Source organism: Bufo gargarizans, chromosome 1 (assembly GCF_014858855.1).
Source record: "Bufo gargarizans isolate SCDJY-AF-19 chromosome 1, ASM1485885v1, whole genome shotgun sequence".
Taxonomy (NCBI): domain Eukaryota; kingdom Metazoa; phylum Chordata; class Amphibia; order Anura; family Bufonidae; genus Bufo; species Bufo gargarizans.
In genome coordinates, this window is record NC_058080.1 from 176,230,905 (window position 1) to 176,255,874 (window position 24,970).

The following is a 24,970-nucleotide window of genomic DNA, read 5'->3' on the forward strand; positions in this document are numbered from 1 at the left end:
AATGGCCTCCTTCCGTGTTGGCTCCTCAACTACTTGCTGTAGAGATAATCCCAGTAGGGAATTTAGAATATCTGTACTCCTGGCAGAACTAGCTACCGTATTTGGGTTTTCCAGTTTACATCAGGAAGATTAAAGTCTCCCATAATAATAACTTCCCCTTTCAATGTCATTTTAGCTATTTCCTCAACTAGTAGATCATCTAATTCTTTGACTTGGCTAGGTGGTCTATATATCACACCTACACGAGTTACCTTATGATTATCAAGCTGCAAGGTAACCCAAACTGACTCTAAATTGGTCTTGCTAACTTGTATTAAATTAGATTTTATGCTATCTTTCAGATACAGGGCCACACAGGGTGCAATAAATGTAAAATGTAAAAAAAAAACAACAAAAAAGAAAAAAAACTACGTATGTATTTAGTATCACAGTAATCGTACTGACCCAGAGAAAAAAAATTGTTATTTATGCCAAAAATGAAAGCTGCAAAATTTACAACAAAAACTCAGTGGCAGTAGTTTTATTAACGTTAAATCAGTAAGGTATGTGTTCCCCAAAAGGGTGCCATTAAAAACTACAACTAGCCCTGCAAAAACAAGCCCTCAAATGGCTACATCTAAGGAAAAATAAAGTTATAGCTGGAATGTCATGAAGACTGGTCACTAAGGGGTTAAGTGCTCTACACATCCCCCCCCCCCCTTTTCACAGTATACAGTATGAGGCTTCCTTAAAGGGGTTATCCAACTTCTCAAACGACCCCATATGCCGGGCCCCTCTCAGGTAGTATACTTACCCCGCTCCCGACACCGCTGCTGCTGCTTCTCCCTGTACACAGATGAAAACATCCGGTGTGGGGGGGAAGGGGAAGGGGGGCATGGTTGCAGCCAATGGCAGGCGGGGACAGGGACAAGCCTCCCTAACGTCACCTGCAATGCTAGGGAGGCTCATCCCTGTCCGCCATTGGCTGTTCCCCTCCCCCCGCCAACACCAGATGTTTTTATCTGTGTACAGGGAGAAGCGGCGGCGTCGGTGCGGGGACCAGGAGCGGCCGCCCACACAGTAATGCCCCACACATAGATTAAGCCCACTCAAATGGCCCCCCATCATACATTATGCCCCCTTACATGGCGCCTCACACACAGTTCTGACAACAGCCTCTATCCTGTTTAAAAATGGCGGATCCTCCACTATATAGGCAAAAAACTAAATCCTGGAGTGCTTCATTAATGTGTACACTGACAATCTTCCAAAGTCTTAGGTAGTCTTACCTTGTATTACAAATACTGTGTGACAGATTTAATGAAATTGGGTTTTCTGAAGGGAAAGTTTGTGTTGGGGCTTCTTCTAGAGGGAAAATACAATAAAGTTAATAGTCATTAGGCACATGAGTTTTTGCAGCCAGAGGAATTAGCAGTTATTGTAGATAACATAATGGGCTAGTCTATGAAAAACACAGCAAATACAATAAAAGGGAAACGGACCTGCATGACAACACTTGTATTGCATTTAGAGGATCTTAACCTGGCATATTGCTTAAAGGTTTGAACCTTTTGTTTCCAAAAGAAGGAAATAGATTTCAGTATGTCGGATTATGATCATGCACTTCTACTCGACTAAAATTATCTCCAAGCAGATAAACGTCAAAAGGAGTTTGTTCTAATCTTAGTTTTCCATTAGTCAGAGTATCTACAGGAGTGTCATCTACTCACATAAGCAAATCTCCGGATAAGTGTGAAGTATCTGTCAGATGTTTTGATTGGAATAACTCCATTAAAGCGTCTGCATATTGCATCAGGATAGCCACGTACTACACATGGCTGTTAGTTTTCCATTTGAGAACGACTTTTGGTTAGACAATTTTCACTGGCATTGGAAAGCTGTCTGATTTAAAGGGTTTCTGTCATCAGAAAAATCGTTCTGTATCTGGCTAATGTCAGCAGAACATAACTATGATTTTTAACTTCCTGCCTTCTCTTAAAATAAAGAGTTTCATAATATGCTAATGAGCCTCTAGGTGCTAGTGGGTCATTGCTGCACCCTTTGGCGCGCCCAGGCCCCATTGATTGACTGTCGAATTCTCATCGTAAATCCCGCACCTGCGCCGTCTCGTTTAGTATTCGACACAGGCACAGTGAGTGAAGGACGCTCTCCTGCTGCTGGCTTCACTCACTGCGCTGAATACTAAACGGGACGGCGAAGGTGTGGGATTTACGGGACACTGAGGAGAACTGGAAAGTCAATCAACTGGACCTGGGCGTGCCAAAAGGTGAAAAGACGGAGCCTCTAGGTCAGTGATGGCGAACCTTTTAGAGGCTAAGTGCCCAAACTGCAACCCAAAACCCACTAATTTATCGTAAAGTGCCAACACGGCAATTTAACCTGAATACTATAGTTCAATATAGTATATATTCCATGTACTTTATCATTTAGCTATTAAAGCCTGCCTACATTCAGTGCCCTGTCTGTGCTGTACATAGTGCGCCTGCGCTGATGAATGGCAGGAAAAGTCTAAGGCATATTGGTACACCATAGACTTTTTCAGAGTGCGGGTGCCCACCCGTGCCATAGGTTCGCCATCACTGCTCTAGGTGCTGAAGCAACGCCCCAGTAGCACCGAGAGGCTCATTAGCATATTATAAAATCTTTATTTTAAGAGAACAGCGGCAGGCAGGGAGTTATAAAGCTTTATTTCACATGGAGACTTTGCAATCAGCTTTGCCGAACAAGTTCATTAACAGGAGATGTGTGTATGACATTTTCAAACTCTCCTCACCGATGACCACAGATATTGTGATGTCATGACATGAGGTTCAGCGCAGGAAGTCATTAACAGCTAGGGGGAAAACGCAAAAATAGGATGACGGGTAAATCTGTAGGGTAAAAACCCAGCAAGCTTTTAAGGGCAAAATATTTTATTAGCAGACTACAGAAAAGTGGTTTTGCTACTGGAATTAGCTAATTTACATACGTTATGATTGTAAGAATCAACAACGTGTCAGCTGGTCATTACATCCTTACTTCCATCAATGATCAGACACACTGAGATCATACCACTCCTAAGACTGACCAGTTAAAGTCCAGAAGAACAGCAGAACAACTGCTTGCCTCCAAATGAAACAGGGATCAAGGACTGATTTTCTTTTTCCAGATAGAAAATTATATTAAAGAGATATTTAATAAAGACGTTTTATATTCCAAGTGCTGGACATTCAATATAATTTTCAGTCAGTCAGTTAAATACACATGAATGAGAAACCTCTCTGGATCAAATGTCTATATCACCAGTAATCAGAAGAGATGGAGAACGTGGTCACCAACTACTTACTTGGAGGGAAATACAGGCGATTAGGGAGGGTATTCTTCTTATCTCCATCAGAGCTGCTAGTGCTGCTCCAGCTTCCCCAGCTGCCACGGCTGGCCCGTACACTACCACGAGAGCTGCCACATTCTGAGCTGGAGTCGGAAGAAAACTTATCCATGGATTTTTTCTTCAGAATCTGGTAGCACTCTAAGAATCCAAAGATACATGCATTTAATTTAATAAGTGTTAGTAATACATAGACAAATGGGATCAAACCGTATATGAAAGCTGACCAGTGTATAATTGTTTTCCTGCAGCCGCGAGCGACACAGTGAAAATTAGGAGTCCACAGATACACAGATTACACATACATTTTGTGGGTGTAGTTTGGTTGTGATCCTCCAGCTCTAAGCATAGGGAATAGGCACAATTCTGTGCCCTTCTCCAGTCTGACCAGGGAATTTTAATCATTACTTATTGCACTCAACATGAGCTGCACATAAAGATAAAATTATGTTTTCATCCGTGTACACCTATGGAATAAGACTAAACTGTGAACTTTGGTGTCATGAAATAAGACATATGTTTGGCAATAACCATGTATATTTATGACTTAATTTTTTCTGAACTCTGCCAGTGGCTAGTATTAAAGGGATGTCCAAGATAAAAAAAATGAGTTAAAGTAAATATAACAGTTACTTTCCCTGGTGCTCTGGTGGTAACCACAGTTTTTTTTTTATTTACTTGTCCTCATTGGGCTCCAGAGTCCTGTGCAGTCCATGCAAGCATCACCACACCTGCTGAATGAATCTTGTCACTCTGCGTGCTCACCTGCCCTAAGTCTGACGCGCTTGCCTAGCTGTATCACTATGTGCATGGGCAACTTTACATGCTGTTCAGTAAATTGTTACACAGTGTTCCTAAACCAGTGGCTCTTCAGCTAGTGGCAGCTCTAAATTCTAATGTCCACTTGTGGGACCTCTGTTTTATGAAAAGTATTAAAACACAAAAAAGCAAAAGCAGACAACTTCCCAAACATGAACATTCACGTTACCTGTATCACCACGTGGAGGCATTCTACGAGATTTTTGTTCTCCTCTGCAAACATCTCCATTGGTCAAGGAACCCCACATTTTCCCTCTGCTTGAAGCTCTTAATTCTGGTCTAGCTGCCTCTTGATAAGTGTATTTAAAGGCATTCTGCTCTGTAACCCTGGGATGCAGAGTAGACAAAGACAAATTTCCTTTAGTGGAAGGGAAAGCTACATGTATGTTTTCTGACACTGGAAAATCAATTCACATGTATTGAACTTTAATAAAGATTTGTGGTGCGGGATCTGACCAGGAAATCCACAACAAACTTGACGCATCTGACCATTGCCAAAACGAAACACACATGAATAGAAAATGCAACAAAAAGGTGAGAGAATACAATGTAATGCAATGCAAAGAAATTAATAAATATGGGTATAAAACTTATATTCAATGTGCTCATAGAGATGCACATAATTATGTGCTGCCTTTGTTGAGCAGAATGTCCTGTGACTTTCTGAACGTGTAAACGAATTTCACTTGAGAGACCACAGAGAAACTTTGTGTTGATGGTGTTCCGAGTAGGACAATTTGCCTTTATGTTTATACAGACTGGCGTGTACTAGACAATGGTAGGGCATATAGGGAACTGAAAGGCTGGGCAGAGGCATGCAAACTATTCAGGAGCTCTCGAGGCAGAAGAACAATTTACCGACCTTGTCATGGAAGAGAGCTTCTATAAAAGTGAAGTACTAAAATAAAAAGGATTTATTTCATACAATCCAACATGAACACGCCCTTAAAAATCAGGAAGTGAAAGCACTTGTAATAAGTATGTACTGAAGGGTAACAGCAGGCACCTTGCAGGGAAGACGCTGTTCTTCTTCTTATTTTTCCTGGCACAGTTTCTGTTCTTGTTCCAATTTAAGTTTGGAAACATACCATCTCTTTTTTCCACTGGACTCTTTTTCCAAAACGGCTCTTCATGCTAAAGAGAAAAAGGTAATGTATAAGTAACAAGAATGTAGAAATGGTCACCTAAGCATTCTTACCAAATGTGAACCGATTCTGTTCCTTACAAAGCATATGTAGAGAGTAATCCATACAATGATGGATCACAGAATCATGTTTTACAAGTAGACTGAAATCTCTCTAGAGGCGGTCTTTACAATAATGTAAAAAAAAATATAATAATGACCACGCCTGGTATTACTGGTACCTTTCAGGAGCGGTGGTACAAGAAAGCCTGCTAAATGCACAAATAGAACAACACTCACATGACACAAAATACAATCCATCTGGATACAAAAAAGGTCATATATCCACATTGATTACCAGTGATTGATATTTTGGATTTCAACCCAACTGATCCTGCCATTTTTTCCAAAATTGGGGTATGGGGCAACCGCTTACTTCCCACCATCCATGGCCATAAGATACCTGTTCAACCAAAGAGGCATTCTAAATGGAATAATTAGTATGAAAGAGTAATATAAAAAGAGGATTCACAGGGTGCTGCACGGGATACCAAATTTTTATTAAAAATAAAATCTAAACATAAAGGATCCAAGGACAAAAACCTACAACACATTTCAGTGGCAGACCACCACCTGCATCAGGTGTGAATTTCTTGGTGTCCTCATGGCACTATAAATACCAGGGACCAGGGGGTGTATTTGGAATCAACATGAGCTGCACATAAAGATAAATTATTATACAGACATCAATACAATAAAGAACATCTTACAACCTAGTTATTCATCTGTCACAGCAGCATCGATAAAGGTTTGTACAATAACCTGAATACAATTAGGGGAAAGGGAAACATTATGTGCTATGATTACTGAATACACATACAGACCTCCCGAGCAAGGGGACCTAGGAAAAGCATTGTACATCGCTGGCTCATGTAAGGACAAACATAGAAACTCCAATAAGAAATAGAAATAGTAAGGAGAATAGTCATAGGGTGCGCCCCCACCCTATAAATATCTGGTAAAGAGGCTCATCAAATCCAAGTACAGAGCCAGATAAGTGGAGTGAAAGGAAACAGAGGAAATAATTCTTTAGTAACAATGAGAACAAATTCAAATGATGAACGGAAAATGGATACCAGGGAGGGGTGCAGTGACCTGCAATTACCGTTAACCTATTATTATTGTCACTTATTTATTGTTATTGGCATATCCATGAGATCTTGGCTCGTTCCTTAGGTTGCCACACACACAACATGCATTTTTTCCACAGCACTAACACTCACGTTAGTCAATATGACAGTAATAATTGGTCTGTCAGGTTTTTAGCATATTCACCCATAAGATCATTAACTGATGGTTTTTATTCTCTTGTAATCACTTTTCAGTAATTGCAGGTCAATGTACTTTTCCCTATTATCCACTTCATATTCATTTGAATTTATTCACATTGTTACTAATGGATTGTCTCCTCGGTTTCCTTTCCTCGCTCCCCTTACCTGGCTATGTACTCAATGAGGCTCTTGAAGGTGGGTGGGGGGTGCGTGCCCTGGAACTACTATTTTATATTGGTTTCTATGTTTGTCCTTACATGAGACAGCGATGTACGATGTTTTCCAAGTTACCCTTGCTCAGAGGTATGTATATGTATTCAGTAATCATAGCACGCCGACTATTGTTTCCCTTTCCCCTTATTGCATTCAGGTTACTATGGAAACTTTTATTTATGTGGCTGTTATAATGACAGATGTTTTCTAAGAATGTTTTGGGATGTTCTTTATTATATTGATGTCTGTATTATATATATATATATATATATATATTTTTATTTATTTATTTTTTTTATGTGAAAATTGTGCAGATCAACTATTCCAAAATGGTTCTGAAATTTTAACGTTGAGGGATACACCTCTGGGTCCCCGGTATTTATATTGCTGTGAGGGTGCCAAGAAATTGTATTATTTTTATTAAATAATTTGGTATCCAGTGCCCCATGAATCCTCCTTTTTATAGTCCCACAAAAAAGTAGCCCTCCTCCAATATCTCTAAACTAAACGACCTAATAGTAAATCTGTCTTAGTTGTCCATAGCAACCAATCAGAGCTCAATTTTAATTTTTTCAGAGCCCTGTAGGAACTGAAAGCTGATTGGTAGCTATGGGCAACTAAGACGGATTTATTATTCAGTTTGATAAAAGTGGCCTATTGTGTCAGAGAGATGGTGTTCTTCCTGGATTAGTGAAGAGTGATTGTGGAGGGCTATGTGCAACTGTCTCAGCAGCTGGTGCATCACGAATGACGTGTCAGTGAGTGCTGAAATCTCTGGAACTGAAAGTCTGACAAAGCTAAACACCAAAATTACTGGACTTGGTTGCGGACTAGGATTGCTGACAGACATTTGGACCCATTGCAGTACTTCATGATGGACGGAAGCTTGGTTTAATTTATAAGGTCACTTAAATTCCCAGAATACAAGGTACTGGTCCCCCTGAAGATCTCCATTTGACTCACAAAACATCACTTTACGGCCATAAAAAAATTGGCATTTGGTGCGCAGTGTCAAGAACATTAATTGTGAATACCGCAATTTAACTGGACATCTAGGAACAGTTTTACAACCAACTACCACCAGAAGAAAAAATTTCCCACTTTTTCAGGATGGGGCAACATGTCACACCTCACTGAACTCACTGGCACGGGTTCATGAACTGTTCACAGAGGAGCGAACTGTGAGCAAGGGGTTATGACCGCCACGATCCCCAGACATGCAATTTTTATTATGGGGAAATTTAAAACAGAAAGTGTCCGCTAACAATCACAATCCCCTGGATGAACTCCAGGAAAACATCACAAACACTATCCGCAGCATCACAAGCCGTACCAGCCAACATAATCCAAAAAGCCCAAAGATGCATAGATGTGAACGGGGACCGCTTTCAGCATCTTTTGTGACTTGCGGGTAATAAAAAATAAAAAAAAAACAATCCACTTGCTCGTGGATCTGATCACATCATCACCGGAGGCGGGCTACTTTATAGTGGGCCACCCTGAATCACTTCTCTTCGGCTCCTTTGGATGATCTGGCAGGAGGTAGCAGAGGCCTGGTTCTCTTTAGAGAGGTGGTTCTGCCTTGTTCCAGGGTTGTGTCTGGCACTGCACAACCATCTCCGGTAAGGAGCTTTCTACATTGGTGGGGGTTAGCATACATCAGAGGTGTCACACTAGGGGAGCGCCCCTGTATTTTATTTTCATAAATTAAATAATCAGGAAAGATAGTTGTCAGTCAGATCGCCACATTTTCATTATGATCCTCACTCCAACTTGCATAGTCACAAACAAGTGAGATACAACACACATTATTTTGACCACTAGCTAATATCCAGAGTAACTACCCTTCGCAGCATGGACAACAGCTAGATAGGCTAGGAGTGACTCCATAAGATCCTGGTAGGTTGTCACAGGTATCTGAAGCTTTGCTGACTGCAGTGCATGCCAGAGTTGCAAGAGGGTGCGTGGTGGAGAATCCAGAGCAAACATGACATTCGTGGCGGCCCAGCAGATGGCTCATTTGGGTTCAAATCTGGGGAATTGGCAGGCCAGGGAAGTACTTGGAAGTCTTGGTCATGCTCTTTCAATCAATGTCAGACATTTCTAGCTATGTGACATAACCTGTTGTTTTGCATGGAAGACCGCATATCGGTTTAAGTGATCTGCAAGGATGGATTCATACACAAATTGGTTGAAAGTGCCTTCCACATGGATGAGTGGGTCCAGATAATGCCACAACGCTGCCTTCACCAGCTTTTGTTCTTCCAGTGGCTGCAGGATGTTTGTTTTCTGAGGTTTGTCGCCTGAAACGCCAAAGCCCATCCATGAATAATCAGAAAAGGCAACTCTTTTCCAATCAGTAGAGGTCCAATTCAGATATTGCTAAAATAATTAGCCTTTCCTGCTGATGCAACTTCATTAGCAGAGGTAAAGTCATCATCCGTCTGCTTCGGAGAGCCATACACAGTAGGGTTCACTGAACTGTTGTTTTAGACACACATTTGGTAGCCCCCTCGTTCTTTTTCGTGGTGAGTGACTCCACTGTAGGGTGTCGGTCGGCCTTCACCTCTCACATTAATGGCACTTGGTGCGCGGCAGTTTCCACATCGCTTATTTGCAATGCTGCAGTTTGTCCGCTTACACTTTCACCAAACTGCAAAGTTTCAGAAATACTGCCAACCTTGGCCCGAAATCCAATTATCTCTTTTTGCAACTCCAAGTCCTCTCACAACATGTCACTTCCTTCATGAACTACACACTGCCGACGTCGAATGTAGGAAGTGGTCATAATAATTTAACTCAACTGTGTATATGCTTCTACATGTAAATATAAGGTTATTATCAAAAGTAAATTTATCAGGATGTCAATTATGTTCCTAGAACCATTTCACAAAGTTATCTTCAAGGCACTGTCCTAAAGCACTGTGCTTGAGAATTATAAAATTCCTAATCCCGCAGATGAGAACAGTTGTTGTTAGGTTGGTTTTAACACTACGCTTTAGAGAGCACAGCTTAGATACCTAAAATTTTACTAAAACTCATTGAGAGTGTTGTTTTTACAGATTTAAGGCTGTGTTCACATCATGTTTTTCTCCCACGTTTAAATTATACACAATATATATGTTAAACAGATACCATACAGCAGCACCCGCACCATAGGTTTCCATAAGCTTTTTGCTAGCTTCTACGGGATAGGAAAGTGTAGTGTACTATGCTTTTTCATAATTCTCCCCCCCCCCCCCAACCTTTATGTTAAATGTAGGGCAAATATATGACGTGAACAGACCCTTAGATGAACGTAAATAGCATTCTTTAGACTGCCACCTGCAGGCAAAATGTGGTACTGCAATTCAAGTTTGTAAAGTAAAGACCACTGCAAACAGTGTCAATGTGAAGAGGTATTCCCACCATAAATATTTATGGCATGTCATAGATGTCTGATAGGCGTGAGTTCAAGAGGTGGGATCAGCATCCATCTCCAAAATAGGGGTTTCTTGAACACCACCCTGAATGGAAAAGAGGCCATTGAACTCAACATCCAGGCAGACAACAAAAGGAGAGTTAAATGTGATCAGTTTTTTCCAGGACTTTTAAAGATGTGAACTGAGATAGCCATGGACAAAGATGACTACCTCTCCATTAATTATCTGCGTTAGCCAAGTTCACCAGGCGTAACGGGCATATGCTGTGGATAATTCACACGTGTATAAGTTGGGAATAACCCTTTAAAGTGACATTATATTGGCTACCTTACATGCAATTAGCAGGATCCCGCTCATGGTTTCCAAGAGTGCTTGGCAATTTCAGTCGCCCCCTAAAACACTGGAGGGAATTTAACAACCGATTTCTCTGGCACATAAAAGTCTCAAATTAGCACTTTAAATTGCAAGGCTTTGCAATGTTCTGACGCAAATGGCACTTTTCAAAAAGGAGTGCAGGGCTTAGTGGAAGGGAGTGGGGACACCACCGGTCTGACAAATTTACTCTAATTTAAACCAAAAATGTAAAAAAAATAATTATAGTGCAAACCTATCTCAGCTCATAGCGGGCCAAGGTTTGATCTCCTGTAACACAGACTGCCAAAGAATTTGAGGGTAATTTTTTATTATTATTGTACTGTACTCCTTTTGAGCTAAATATATATTTTTTCAATTGGTGTTTATTAAAAATGTTGAGCCCCTTTCTATGTGCAGCCTTGAGATTCTCTAGTAGCAGGCTCTGATATTTTAATTGCGGACCCTCCTTATCTCTGATCTCCTAAACCAGGCATCCTCAAACTGCGGCCCTCCAGCTGTTGCAAAACTACAACTCCCAGCATGCCCGAACAGCCTACAGGTATCAGCCTACAGCAGGGCATTGTGGGAGTTGTAGTTTTACAACAGCTGGAGGGCCACAGTTTGAGGATGCCTGTCCTAAACACCTCTTTAGCTCTATTACACCAACAAATTATCTTACCAATATCTGTCCAATCAGACCAATAGTTGGTGTGTATAACAAAAGATCTGTGGGTGTAAATGGCCATCTAGCCATTGAATGGTCAGAAATAGGGATGCAATGAGTACGCGATTAAATCGAGTAATTTGACACAAAAAAAATATTAGATGCAAATTTTTTGCATCGACGATTCACTTGTGTCACGTGACCACGGAGCGGGAGTGAAGCACTTGCTATTACTCCCGCTGGCCCGCAATGCGCTTGGAATACTCACCTTTCTAGCAGGGGGCCTCCGGACACTCCATAGCACATCCTTGGTCCCGTGCTGCACTGACCTCCTGACGTACGCATGCACGCCGTGACCTGATGCGCTGTGTGACTTCAGGCCCAGAGCAGCGTGGAACAATGGAGTGTTGGTGGCGTCCCTGCTGGAAAAGCAAGTTGGTGACACCGAGGGGGTGGGGGCACAACTAAGGCTGGGCGCCCGGAGTGCACAGCGTCATAGCAACCAATGACGCTGTGCACTCTGGGTGTCAGGGGGAGGGCAGGCTGGACTCATGGACCATGGCACAAGGGGGAGAGACGATGGCACAAGGGGGGGGGGGGGGGGGGGGAATAGTGGAGCTGATGGCGCAGGGGGATAGTGGAGCTGATGGCGCTGGGGGATAGTGGAGCTGATGGCGCAGGGGGATAGTGGAGCTGATGGCGCAGGGGGATAGTGGAGCTGATGGCGCAGGGGGATAGTGGAGCTGATGGCGCAGGGGGATAGTGGAGCTGATGGCGCAGGGGGATAGTGGAGCTGATGGCGCAGGGGGATAGTGGAGCTGATGGCGCAGGGGGAACGAAGGGTGTTGGGGACTGATGGGAGGGGGTCTGATGAGTTTTTATAAAGGTAAACAGTCTATTAATTATTTTTTTTCATATTAGAATACTCAATTAATTGTAAAAATAAATCGGTAGAATACTCGATTTCTAAAATAATAGCTGCAGCCCTAGTCAGAAAATCTGTCATATAATCTGTTGGTGCAATACAGCTCTTATAGCTCAATTCTTATCTTACTGATAAGAATGTGGCTTAAATATGTGTTTACAGCCTTTTAGTAATATAGAGATAAGGCTTATTAGCTTAAGTGAAAGTAGATTTACACAGCTAGACAGTTAACCCTTTGTGACAGAATATCTCAATACTATTAATAGAAAGACCAATTGAAGAAATTATTTTTAGCCCAAAATTTGTAAAATGCATAAAAAAATAAAATAATTGCCCTCCAAGGCGTACATAGCCTTTAAGAACACTAGTTTATTAACAGGAAATGACAAATATAAAACATGTAAAGCACCTTTGCTGAGGCCAGGTCCACTCTATTACATGTCTTCTCCTCTCTGTTGGCGTTCTGAGTACTTTTTTCTGCTGAAATCTCTTTGTCCACTGTCTTTTTAGGGGTGTTTACGTTAGCCATGAGAGCGGGTGGAGAAGCCCGATGCTTATTTCCTAGAAATATGTAAACCGCATAAGCACAGAAAACATGGTACAAAACATCATACTAGACATGTAGAAAAGTAACGCATATTTCAGAACTACCTGCAGCGCTTCTTCAATGTTTACCTGCACGCCACCTACATTTTATACTAATCACTTCAGACTGGAACTAATTTGGTTTTACTGCTGTGTTACTAGCTGATGAGTTTTAAATAAATGACATCTCCATCCCCATATGCACAGAAAATTGGGGCTGGAAACACAACAGTAAAGCCACATGCGTTTTCTCAGGGCTCAAAACCCCCCAAAAACTGCAGCAATAAAGTTGAAAATTCAGCCTAAAATAATAAACAGCAGAACAAAAATATAGAACGTATCCAGCTAAAAACGAAAAATGTAACAATAGGTCCCGTTTGGGAACAGCCACATGTAGCAGGTCTGCTGTAGGAAATCCACACAAATAGGGCGTTTTCCTACAGAAACGCTTCAGATGTCATCCTTTGCACTGCAAAAGGATGAAAACGGTGGAGGAAATCCACAACCACAGTTGACATCCTGTGGATTTAAAACCTGCACCACAAGTCATTTGCGGATTTTTTCTTCTGAAAAATGTCGCCTTAAGTGGGTGAGATTTGTTAAACTCTCATCCACTTTGCTGCTACAGTAAAATACTGCAGATTTTCTATACCACGTATTGCCATACCCTTTAGGACCCGTTCACATAGCATTTTTTGCCAGTGGAATTTTGGCGCCGACACGAAGTTTCCTTGACAGCTGCGTCAATAGGAGGAGGCAGTGGTGAAGATCGCAAAGCAGTGATTTAAAGCCATGGCCGCGCCGAGAAGGGACATGCCCAATCCCTCTCCCAACACCCCAACATCTGCAAAAAAAAACGGTGGGTTTGGACAACCTATCTACATTGCATGGCTGTAAGATCTGTGTGCCACTACATAATGCAGAATATTGCAAGTTGAAGGACTTCTGATAACTTAACCAACAAGATAACCGGGTGAAATGTCAATGCTTGACCATCTGAAAAGCATGGAAAATGCACCCACAAAATCAAAGCACAACGTAGAATAAAAACTGTATTTACCCTCCACCTTTCTGAAAACAGGCTGTGATTCAGTCTGCTGCTGCAGCAGATTATTAGACATGCTATCTTCAGGTATTTTACTGGACGAGGATAAACCACAACAGTTCTGCTGCTCAGACAACTGATCTGAGGAAGTTTTGAAGTCCGTTTCCACAGGAAACATACAAATTATTGGCTTCTCCTTCAAAGTGCTTTCACTTATAGTCCTTTGTGAGAGAAGCGTGGGTTGCAGTGCAGAATCCTTAGCACCCAGAACATCTGGGCTGGTTAAGTGCTTTTGGTTACCCGTATCTATCTGGTCTACAGAAGTAAAGTCTGTCCACCTTTCTGCTACAGTCTCACTACAAGTGGAGTCCTTTGGAGAGGGAGGTTGCAGGTCAGCAATGAGCGGTTGGTTTGGGTCACAGGTTGGTGAATTGCTGGATACACTGCTTGGCTTCTGCTTTATGCTGTAGTACACAGAACATTTGTGCTTCTTCTGAGAGTGGCTGCATGTGGCTGGTCCCCTCTTGGATGCATTCTGGCTTCGGACTGGTGGAGCTGCAACAGCCAAGTAGCCCTTCCCTTTTCCCTTATCTGGTGGACTGGAAGAGTCTGTAAAACTTTTACAGCTGCCCCTGCAACATGATCACAGAACACAAATGCATTAAAAGAGCCGCATGATTTTAAAAACAGAGGTTTTACACTAGAATTTCTAGTAGTTAATGATAAAAAGGGGACCTGTGAAATAAAGTAATTCAACTAAGGCTAGTTTCACACTAGTGCTAAAACCTTCCAGCAGGCTGTTCTGGAAGAGGAACAGCCTGCTGGAGTTCATCCTATCCAGCATAGCAGGAAACGGCCGGAGTGCCACCAGGCCTCATTAACTATAATAGGACCTGACGGGGATCTGGTCTGTTTCCAGCAAAAGTGCTAGGATCCTGCAGGTTTTTGGCCAGCTGAATCCTGGAATTAATGCTGAAAACAGGCCGGATGCCCTCCAGGCTTCACTATAGTCAATGGGCTATGGTAGAACAGCCTACCAGAAGATTTTACTGGCAATGTCAAACTAGCTTAACTTCTTTACACCATTAAAAATGCCACAAAGTGAAAGTTCCATGCACAATGAAACCTACCTACCACATCTACAAAATACAACTGTTCGACAGACTACTCATCAGTTTTCTTTAACTAGGCCTTAAAATTTTGAATATGCAAAGGTTTTTCCCGAGAGTTTTTTTTGTCTTCTGGATAGGTCATCAGTATCTGATCGGTGGGAGTCAGCTGGATTCATGTCAAATATCTGGTATCTCTTTCCAGGCTTGCAATCTTTTTGGTCACAAGTGTCAGACCATATGCTCTAATAGCTTGCAGCTCACATCTGAACTAGTCCTACTGTGGCTACTGACTTCCAACCTCACCCCTTGCAAAAATAACCTTCCCACTATTCTCCTCACAGCTGCAAAATTACCTATTCCCTTGACCAGAGCATCTTCAAATGTGGACCAACGGCGGGCAAAGTAAACCATATTTACAGACCGGAAGAACTCGCCAGTTGGGACACACACAATTTATTTTAAATGGCAACCCTGGATTATATTCGTTGGATCTAAACCATTGGTCTAGCCCTCCACTTGATAGTCCATTCCACTTTTCAGACCCAATGTCTCATTATTTTTGTTTATGACTTCTGATTGTACTAGATAACGATGCAGTCACCGAGTTCACTCTTTGTTTTATGTCACCAATCACCACGTTTTTTCTTGTTGTTCAAGAGGTTTTATCACATTGTTTTCTGTACCATTTATATTCTGCAACATCAAGCCTGCATGCCTACTTTTTCTGTTCTCATTTTGAAAACTCAAAAAAAAAAAAAAAAAGGATTGTGTACCTGGAGACATTTCTATTACCAATGTATAAGTATTTGAATCTTTGAAGCTAATAAGCAATGTCTGTGGTTTTATTAAATATTTTGCATCGTTTGCTTCTACATCAAGTTTTCACACTAAAGCAGCTACGGAAAGATGTTCTACGTCCATCTGACAGATCTATCTCAGAACAGCTTTCTGCAGCTGCAACACATTGTGAAACATAAGAACTGTAGAAGCCAAACGGTGCAGAAAAATGTTTATTAGCCCCAAATAAATGTAACTCAATAATAAAAGAATGGAATCAGAATGTGGTCATAGCCTTTAAACCTGGATAGAGAAATAACTAAATAGGCACCAGAAAACTTTAGTTACAGACATACCTGTAGGATTCAGAGGTGAGTGTGTCCACTGGGTTAGGGATGTGCTGAGAGGATGAATTTGAGCAGTTTCTATGTCTTAACTTAAAAAAATCGGTGAGAATATACTGTGCTTGCTGGATGGCTATCAAAATGACACCAAAGAGCGACAGGCTGCAAAAGAGAAAAATAACCACTTACTAGAAATTCAAAAAAGACGAAGGGCGTTAAGCAACGTCAGCATGTGAAATTAGACAGGAAAGAAAATTATTTGAGAATTTGTCACATTAAACATGCAATCCAACAGAAGCATCAATTTACAGAGCAGGAGAAGCTGAACGCATTCATACATAGTTTTATGGTAACAGATTCAATTAAACTTTATTTATTGACGGAAGCATCTTCTCATTTCGGGCTTAGGAGTCCAATGGGCAGTCTTATGCAGTGATTGATAGTCTTGCTTGTACAATACTAATGTGTTATAGTTGTCACTCACTGGGTAGAACCTCACACTGGACTCCTAAACATAGAAAGAACATGGATTTCAATCCATAAATGACGAGACATGCTGAATCTTTTCTCACAAATGTATATATCAATCTACTCAGCTCCTCCAGTTCTATACCATGATGCTGGCAGATTGAATAGCACTTTTAATGGTGACAGGCTCCCTTTGAAGGAAAACAGACAAATACCAAAATGGGATATGGATGGGAGTTTCCATAGCCCATGATAAATATCCATTCATACCCCATTGAAATTAAACATAACAAGAGGAGCATCTACCTGACAAAGAGTACAGTAAGTTTCCAGAAAGACTCTTCCCAGCTGGGTCCTGGGACACCATCGGCACACAGAGGTAACAAGTGATGAGGGAGAGTCACGTTAAGGGTAAATCGAAACTCCAGCTTGGAAGCACTTATGAGTGTTAGCTCACGTATTACCCAGGAGGATGTGAAGTCTGGAATGAAGCTGTCAATTTATAGAAAAAACAGATTCACACATCAACATGGGCATTATTAGAGGGCAAAGACATCTACCTGTTCAGCGTAGTTATCCACTGTACTAACAGAGCTGGTCACAGCCATTCACACAAAACATGGCCAATAAGCAGATATATGCACAACTGCCTCTAGTCACAGAAAACTATTCTGGAAAACATGCCACGTATTGAGTGAGCTCGGTTTGTGTGCCAGCACCTTTCAACCCTTTACACATCACATACAGGTACATCATATGTCATTAAATGGGTTATCCCATCTTAGACAATGGGGGCATATCGCAAGGAACGGAGCAGAGAAAGTGAAGGAGGGCGCACTGCGCATGCGCCCTCCGTTCATTTCAATGGAGCCGCCGAAAATAGCCGAGCGCTGGCTCGGCTATTTCCGTCGGCCCCATAGAAATGAATGGGAGCGTTGGCCGCGCATGTGCGGTGCGCTTCCATTCACTTCAATGGGAGAGGCGGGGAGCTGCGCCTGGTGGTGGTCGGACCCTGGGAAACCCGGGGTCCTCCAGCCACAACTCTCCCCGGCTCCGTTCTCGTTGTAGGTGGGACCCGCACCTATCAGACAATGGGGGCATATCCTAGCGATATGCCCTCATTGTCTAAGATGGGATAACCCCTTTAATGGGTTAAACGAAATGTGTAGTCAGAAAATATTGTTTAAATCACATTGTTATGTTAAACTTTTTTTTATTATTCAATTTTTGGAGCTTGTTTTAAAGGGGTTGTCCGGGTTCAGAGCTGAACCTGGAAATACCCAGAATTTAACTCAGGCAGCCCCCCTGACAAGAACATCGAAGTATTTCATGCTCCGATGCTCTCCTTTGCCCTGCGCTGAATCACGCAGGGCAAAAGCATTTTGTGGAGTTCCGGTGACGTACCGGAAAAACTGCTAGGGCAGCTCTAAAGGCCGCCCATTAGAGCCGGTGAGGTCACCGAACACACTGCTGGGTGGAAGCTTCCGCCCGGCATTGTGTTATAGTAAATAAATAAAAGAGCCCTTGCCCTTCTCCGATGCTCAAGTCAGGGGGGCTACCTGGGTGAAATTATGGGTATGTCTGGGTTCAGCTCCGAATCAGGACAACCCCTTAAATCTTCAATGTCATCATTTACCTTATTTTTCGCTTTATAAGATGCACTTTCCCCCCCAAAAAAGTGTGAGAGAAATGGCAGTGTGTCTTAAAAAAAAAAATACTAATGTGTGCATCCATTATGGAAGCGTTCATTAGGATGCAAGAAGCACAGGGCTCGGTGAGTGTAGCACTGCTAACGCTTGCAGTCCTCGCCACTACTTGGTTTTCGTCTTGGTCCCGTGCTGTGTCTGGACGGCAAATAGTGCACGTAAGTGTGCCCTATGACCTGAAGTTGTGAAACATCAGGTCATAGTAGGGTTGTTTCGGGTATCAAATTTTTCATACCCAATCGATACTTTTGTCTGGTATCTACCTCGATACCGGGATTTACTTTTTTTTCGATACTAGCCCTCGCAGTCTAGTATCAGAGAACATGGAGCGCGCTGCTCTCCGTATTCTCCTCAGCAGCACATGAGAGAAGGAAGCAGTCTCTCCCTTCCCCCTGTGCCGCTACTGCCACCAATGAGGAGAGATGGGCGGGCGCACTGCGCCACCAATGAAAGTAACGCTTTAATACAAATCCAGGAGGCGGGTGCTGGCAGGGAGATGCGATCAGCGGCAGTTAACCCCTCAGGTGCCGCACCCACCTCCTGTATTAAATGTTAATTATCATAGTTAGTGCAGTGCACCCTCCTCCCTAGTATTAAAAAGTATGAATCTTCTGTTTCAGGAGCCAAGCTGCAGGAACTTGTTAAAAATTCATTTTTACTGGAAATCCCTTTAAGTGGTGACACTTCCTTCCACCCTATTCATAAATGAGCGCTTTCCTTCACTGCTGAGGACGGCGCTCACTGGTTATTACTGCCCCCAGTTACAGATGCTCTGCTGAAACCAGTAAGCTTATTGGTTAATCTTCTAATAACCAGGCCTTAAAAGGCTTTAATGATCAGACACTTTTTTTGTGTGTTTTAGCGCACAAAGGTGGTTCAGACTTTCATTTGTTGGATGCCCAAAATAATTTAGCAATTTTTATTATTTGGTGCGACATATTTTTAAAAAGATATTTTTTTTTTTTCAAACCATAGCCCCTTATTTTTTAAATATGCAAACTAATAACAGAAAAATAAACTTGTTTTGAGACATAATATGTCTAGTTTCACATGAATGCGGTGAGGTGTCAGTTTTGATTGGTGCTGGCAATATATATATTATAATTTTTTTTTATTTCTGGCACAAAATATGTCCCCCAACTGGTCATAAAAAGACTGTTGGGAGATACTGACTCAGTTACAGCCCCAGTTACAGGAAAAACTAGCCTCTTGTGGGGGCTTTGTACAAGGCAGCGCTGATCGGGGTCTACTGACCCTGCAGCTCTGCACTCCTCTACCCCTCAGACACCTGGCGATCACTGCTTCCTCTGTTCACTGCAGCTATCTGAGGGGAAGGCAGAAGCGCTAATGAACCACTTCTGTCTTCTAAACCACTTCTGTCTTCTCCTCATGCGGTCACTGACTGCCAGGGACCCGACTTGCTTCTATTAGAATGCAGGAACTTTAATCCAGCACCGTGCGGCACTCCGGGAAGAAACGCAGCTGGTCGCACGATCAGCTGTGTTTCTGTCCAGCAGGACAGGGGCCACGATCCTTGGCTCTGTGGGCCACACGTGGTTGTGCACCCCTGCTATATGGGATATACAGACCTTGGAATGGGATGAACACACCATGTTAGTACAGCCATCAAATATGCAGCAACTTTGAGAAGCTATCCTGTCCGCATAGGTCAATATTCCTGCAGAATGATTTGAACACCAAGTGGAGTCTGTGACAAATTGATCCAATTCAGAAGATCAAAGGAGGTCCAGCACGCTACAAGATTGGTGTCGCTAATAAAGTGGACAGTGTGTGTATGAGTATGTATGTACATAGCAGTACATATTGTAATATACCGTAGATATATGAATAAGGGTGACATGGGAAACATAGAAAGTAATACAGACTTACACAATACTTATTTCCTTTGAAGTATTCTGGCTCAGAGAAAATGTGTAACAGTCTAGGACTTCAAAACCAAAACCTTGGCACTTGTATCCATTTATTTTCATGGACACAATTGTTATGGGTAAAGAACCAATATTTTCAACTTTAAATATTTTTGTGATGGACAGAACTTGCTTGCTTTCCTTAAACTCTGTAAAAGGGAAAAGTGATAATTTACTAATGAGATAATAAGTATATATGTCATACCAATAGACACCTTAACATTACCTAATACAGAGCACAATTATTTCTTACTTTTAATACAAGGTTACTATCTCTCCCAGGCTGCACTCCTATGACCACGTGTGGCCACATTTACTGGACTGACGGAGGCCCATGCAAGCTGTCCTGTGAGCTCCTGCCCGTCTGCAGGTACTCAAATGATGCAGGGAATATGGGACAGTATACTTGCAGCTGGGTGGTAGATGACTATGATGTAGTGAGTTCAGTTCACATGAGCCCCGTTTGGTCCGGACTGCATTTCATGGACCACACACTGCCATACGAATGCAGCCTTAAGGGGGTTATGCCATGACTGATGTAAAATTATAATCGGACATCATATAGTACATGACTATTTCTTTCTAAGAAAGCTAGAACCATCCCTGATCCAACTGCTCTGCTAGACTATCTTCAGTCTGGAAACCCAGTGGGGCATGCCCTTTCTAGAGCCGCTTCCTCCTTATTTCAACTCAGGGGACATGTCCTTTCTGCTGCAGCTCTCTCTCTTTTTCTGTAACGGTCATAGCTTCTAAAAGCAGATGACCAGGGGAGCACCAGTAAAATGAAGTAAAGGGAACATCTCTGCAATGAATTCAATTACAAAAGTAACTAGGTTTTCATGCTGAAATATATAAATATAACATTTAATGGTGACAAAACCCCACTACTACTACTACTACTATAAATTGTGCTTATATGTGTGTAATATAGAAAAACAACTCGAGAAAATGAACTGACAACAGAAAAAAATGGTGCCAAAGTGTATCTCTAATAGCCAGACCGTTTTTATATTTTCATTCTAACATAGTTAGATTAAATTGATGACTTTAAAAGGGTTGTCGATGACTTAAAGGGCTCATGCACACGACCGCTGTAGTTTTGCGGTCCGTTTTTAATGGATCCGTTGTTCGTATCTAAGGCAGGTTCCGTTCCCCCCGGTTTGTGGCCGCATCCGTTCTGTTATGCCACAAAACATATCCGTATGGTTTCCGTTTTTTGCGAATCGCAAACGGAAACAGGAAGTTTGTCATCATTACTGTAATGTACTGTAATGTTTGCAAATAGTAAACACATGGGCAAAGTGGGCATGGATCCGCAAAATACGGATGACATACGGATGTGTTCCGTATGCATTCTGTATACGTTTGCATGCATGAGCCCTAATACTGATGGCCTATCCTCCACATAGGTGGATAGAAGACTTACGCTGTCTGCAGTCCATTAGGGTTGACTCTGGGACTTTGAATCTGAGGGAACCTCCTATTCCAGGCAGTCTCCCTCCAACCCGCAGCATTTCTCTTGCTCCAAACCCCTCTACAGCCACCATGTCCAGAACAGTCAGGTTATTTCTGAAAATAAGCAAATGTTCATGATCATGCATTATAAAGAAAACTGTAGATCCATCTACTTCAATTTCCAGTAGTTTACCAGTGCAAGTAAAACTTCCCAATTTCCACAGATCCTGTGTGGTACCTGCATCTATTAGACATCTGTGGTATATGCCATTCTTAAAAGGGGTTTTGCCACTTCAGCAAATAGCATTTATTATGCAGAGAATGTTTCCATGGTTACGACCACCCTGCAGACCAGCAGCATGGCCGTGCTTGCACACTACAGAAAAAAGCACTAGCCTACGTGATCTCCCACGGTCCTGGCCACCACAGAGGCTGGCATTTTTTCTTATAGTGCGCAAACACGACCACCGCTGCTAGATTGCAGCATGGTTTTAACTTTGGAAACAAGCCGTGTATAGTGTCATAGAAAACCCAGCCAGCAAAGGAGGCAATATGGACAATCACAATACGTTAATCAGTGCCTTGTATTAACTTTCTTTACACGATAAATGGATGCAGACATTATACAATTGTGTGCTGTCCACATTTTTCTGCGACCCCATAGAAATGAATGGGTCTGCATTTGATCTGTAAAAAATGCAAACCGAAAATACTATTGTGTGCATGAGGGCTAAGTGTTTATACCTATGTACATAGCTATCAGTCACTGATAGTTGACCGGGGGCGGTCTTAAAGGGGTTGTCTCACTTCAGCAAGTGGCATTTATCATGTTGAGAAAGTTAATACAAGGCACTTACTAATGTATTGTTATTATCCATATTGCTTCCTTTGCTGGCTGGATTCATTTTTCTATCACACTATTCACAGCTTGTTTCCATAGTTACAACCACCCTGTAATCCAGCAGTGGTGGTCGTGCTTGCACACTATAGGAAAAATGCCAGCCTCTCTGGTGGCCGGGACCATGGGCGCGCACATAGGCTGGTGCCATTTTCTACAGTGTACCAGCACGGCCATGCTACTGGACTGCAGGGTGGTCGTAACCATGGAAACTTTCTCTGCATAATAAATGCAAATTTTTTTTTTTTTAATTCAAATCTTTTTTTTATTGATTTTTAAAAAGGTTTTTATGGACAATACAAACAACCCGACAAAAGGAAAGAAATAAAACACAAAGCTTAAACCCACCCTTTCCCTCCCCCAACTCCTCCACCCCAGGTTCCGAGCTCACAGTCACAGGAAAGTCCACAGGAGAGGCACCACAATAATTTTCCTCAGTTTCGAGAGTCCATGAAGCAGTAATCTCCCCAAGGTAGTCCATTCTTTAAGTGGCCTTTAGGATTTCAGGTCCAAGATTTCCCCATCAGCCACCTCTTCAAGCAACTGGTCTTGCATAACAATCAACAGGCATACCACACCTAGCATCATGCAGAACCACCACCACATCAGGTTGCACTACAAGATTGTGATGTGCTATCCACAAGGACCAAATCTTCTCGAACATCTTATTACCACCCCGCTTTTGATACACATAGCTTTCCAGTGTCACCAGCACATGAATCCTGACAAGTAAGTCTTGGACGACCGGGGGAGTAGAGTCAATCCAGTGAAACGCAATTAGCTTCCTTGCTTGGTAAAGGATTCTCATAATCGCTAACTTAAGTTCAGGAGTAACTCGTAACGTTTCAGCACACCCCAGTATACATAGTGTAGAGGATAGGTCAATACTAATGTCAAACACAGTACGGATTAGGTCCGCAACATCAGACCAATAGCGCCACAACCTCGGGCAGTTGCACATCAAGTGAATCAGATAATCATTATGTGCTCCGCATCTAGGACAGGCATCGTCCGTTCTATATCCCATTCTGTGCAGCAAGACCGGAGTCCTATATACTCTGTGCAACAAAAATAATTGTGAAACCCTATGGGCCTCACTCACCGCTACCTTGGGGAAATCATCCAAAACATCTTCCCATTGTTCCACAGTTAATCAGTAATATCCTGTTGCCATTTAGCATACAGTTGCAGAGGTTGAGCTTTATATACCGCCTCCATCAAGCTCAGGTAATACAAGGAGATCACGCCTTTCGTACCCCGAGTAGCCGTATGTGTGATAATCAAATGTGTAGCAGCAGGCGCTATTTTCTCCGTACGATCTTGCGATTGTACAGCATGGCGCATCTGAAGATAGACATAGAACAATGTTCTAGGAAGTCCGAACTCTTGCTGTAATGTGGCAAAGGACTTAAGACCAGTATTCTCATACAGCTGACACATTCGATTAAGACCATAGGAATCCCAAAGCCTCACGTTAGAGACCGCGTTCAGTTCTTTATATAGACAGTTAGGCCAGATGGGGGGTAAACTGAGTATATCCGCGAATCCCCACAATTTCCTTAGCTTTCCACCAAACTGTGTATGGTGCGTAATATATTATATTGCCTCCCTTTATCATAGAAAATTCCGCTCTCTAATGCCACGACTAGATTATTAGTGCGAACCAGTTGTTGCACAACTCGCCCCGCTGTATTCAACTTATCCATCTCCCTGGTTTTTAGGCCTACACAGAACTGCAAGTTTTATGAGTGGCATTTTCTTCTTCCAGATCAGATCTCTAAATAATTGCGTTAATCGCATGAAATATTCGCAAGGGGATCCAGGATGTAGCGTTATGTTATAGATATAAAAGTAGCATTTTTAACAAGTTGGTTCGGCCAATAAGTGATAGAGGAAGCTTAATCCATATTTGGATTTTTCGTCTGAATTTATTTAAAAGCCGTAATAAGTTCAGACAAAAAAAACCCGCAGATTCAATAAAACCTGGTTACTAAGATATTTGATGGAGGGCACTATTTGCAGTCCCGCTGCGAGACTCTGATCCTCCTGTGTGACCTTTCCTAAAGGCATTAACACATAATACATGCTATTTGCTGAAGTTCAAAACCCCTTTAAGATCTTCTAGCTCCAGGAACATATACAAATATATATATGAAAGCTGAATTATGATTTGTTGCCTTGGGCAAGATTGTTTTTCCTTTAGGCCGCTTCATAAACCTAGCCTATTATATTCTGCAAAATACATACCTGATTACTATAAGGGAAGTAACTTTCCTGTAGTCTACAGGTGTGAAGACTACGCCAACTTGCTGCCATTCCCAGGGCTGTAACTGCAATTCAATCACATCTTGGCTACAGTCTTCACCTTCCTCATGCTGAAAGTTAATGTTAGCAAGTATTATTCCATCCAGCTATCTAAAACTTCAGGGTTTCT

General features: G+C 42.2%; 1 protein-coding gene across 2 annotated transcripts in view; it reads right to left on the minus strand.

Annotated features, from left to right (window-relative positions):
• TMEM131L (transmembrane 131 like) overlaps window positions 1–24,970 on the minus strand; it is a 118,096-nt gene that overhangs the window by 19,818 nt on the left and 73,308 nt on the right. For both annotated transcript variants that reach the window (XM_044300279.1, XM_044300286.1), the window contains 11 exons: window positions 24,784–24,911; window positions 21,610–21,752; window positions 20,146–20,332; window positions 16,856–17,041; window positions 16,094–16,243; window positions 13,864–14,480; window positions 12,628–12,779; window positions 5,193–5,320; window positions 4,356–4,513; window positions 3,326–3,508; window positions 1,269–1,344 (listed from right to left, as the gene is read on the minus strand). In XM_044300279.1, coding sequence (XP_044156214.1) covers window positions 1,269–1,344; window positions 3,326–3,508; window positions 4,356–4,513; window positions 5,193–5,320; window positions 12,628–12,779; window positions 13,864–14,480; window positions 16,094–16,243; window positions 16,856–17,041; window positions 20,146–20,332; window positions 21,610–21,752; window positions 24,784–24,911 — 2,108 coding nt within the window. The remainder of the gene's footprint in view (window positions 1–1,268; window positions 1,345–3,325; window positions 3,509–4,355; window positions 4,514–5,192; window positions 5,321–12,627; window positions 12,780–13,863; window positions 14,481–16,093; window positions 16,244–16,855; window positions 17,042–20,145; window positions 20,333–21,609; window positions 21,753–24,783; window positions 24,912–24,970) is intronic.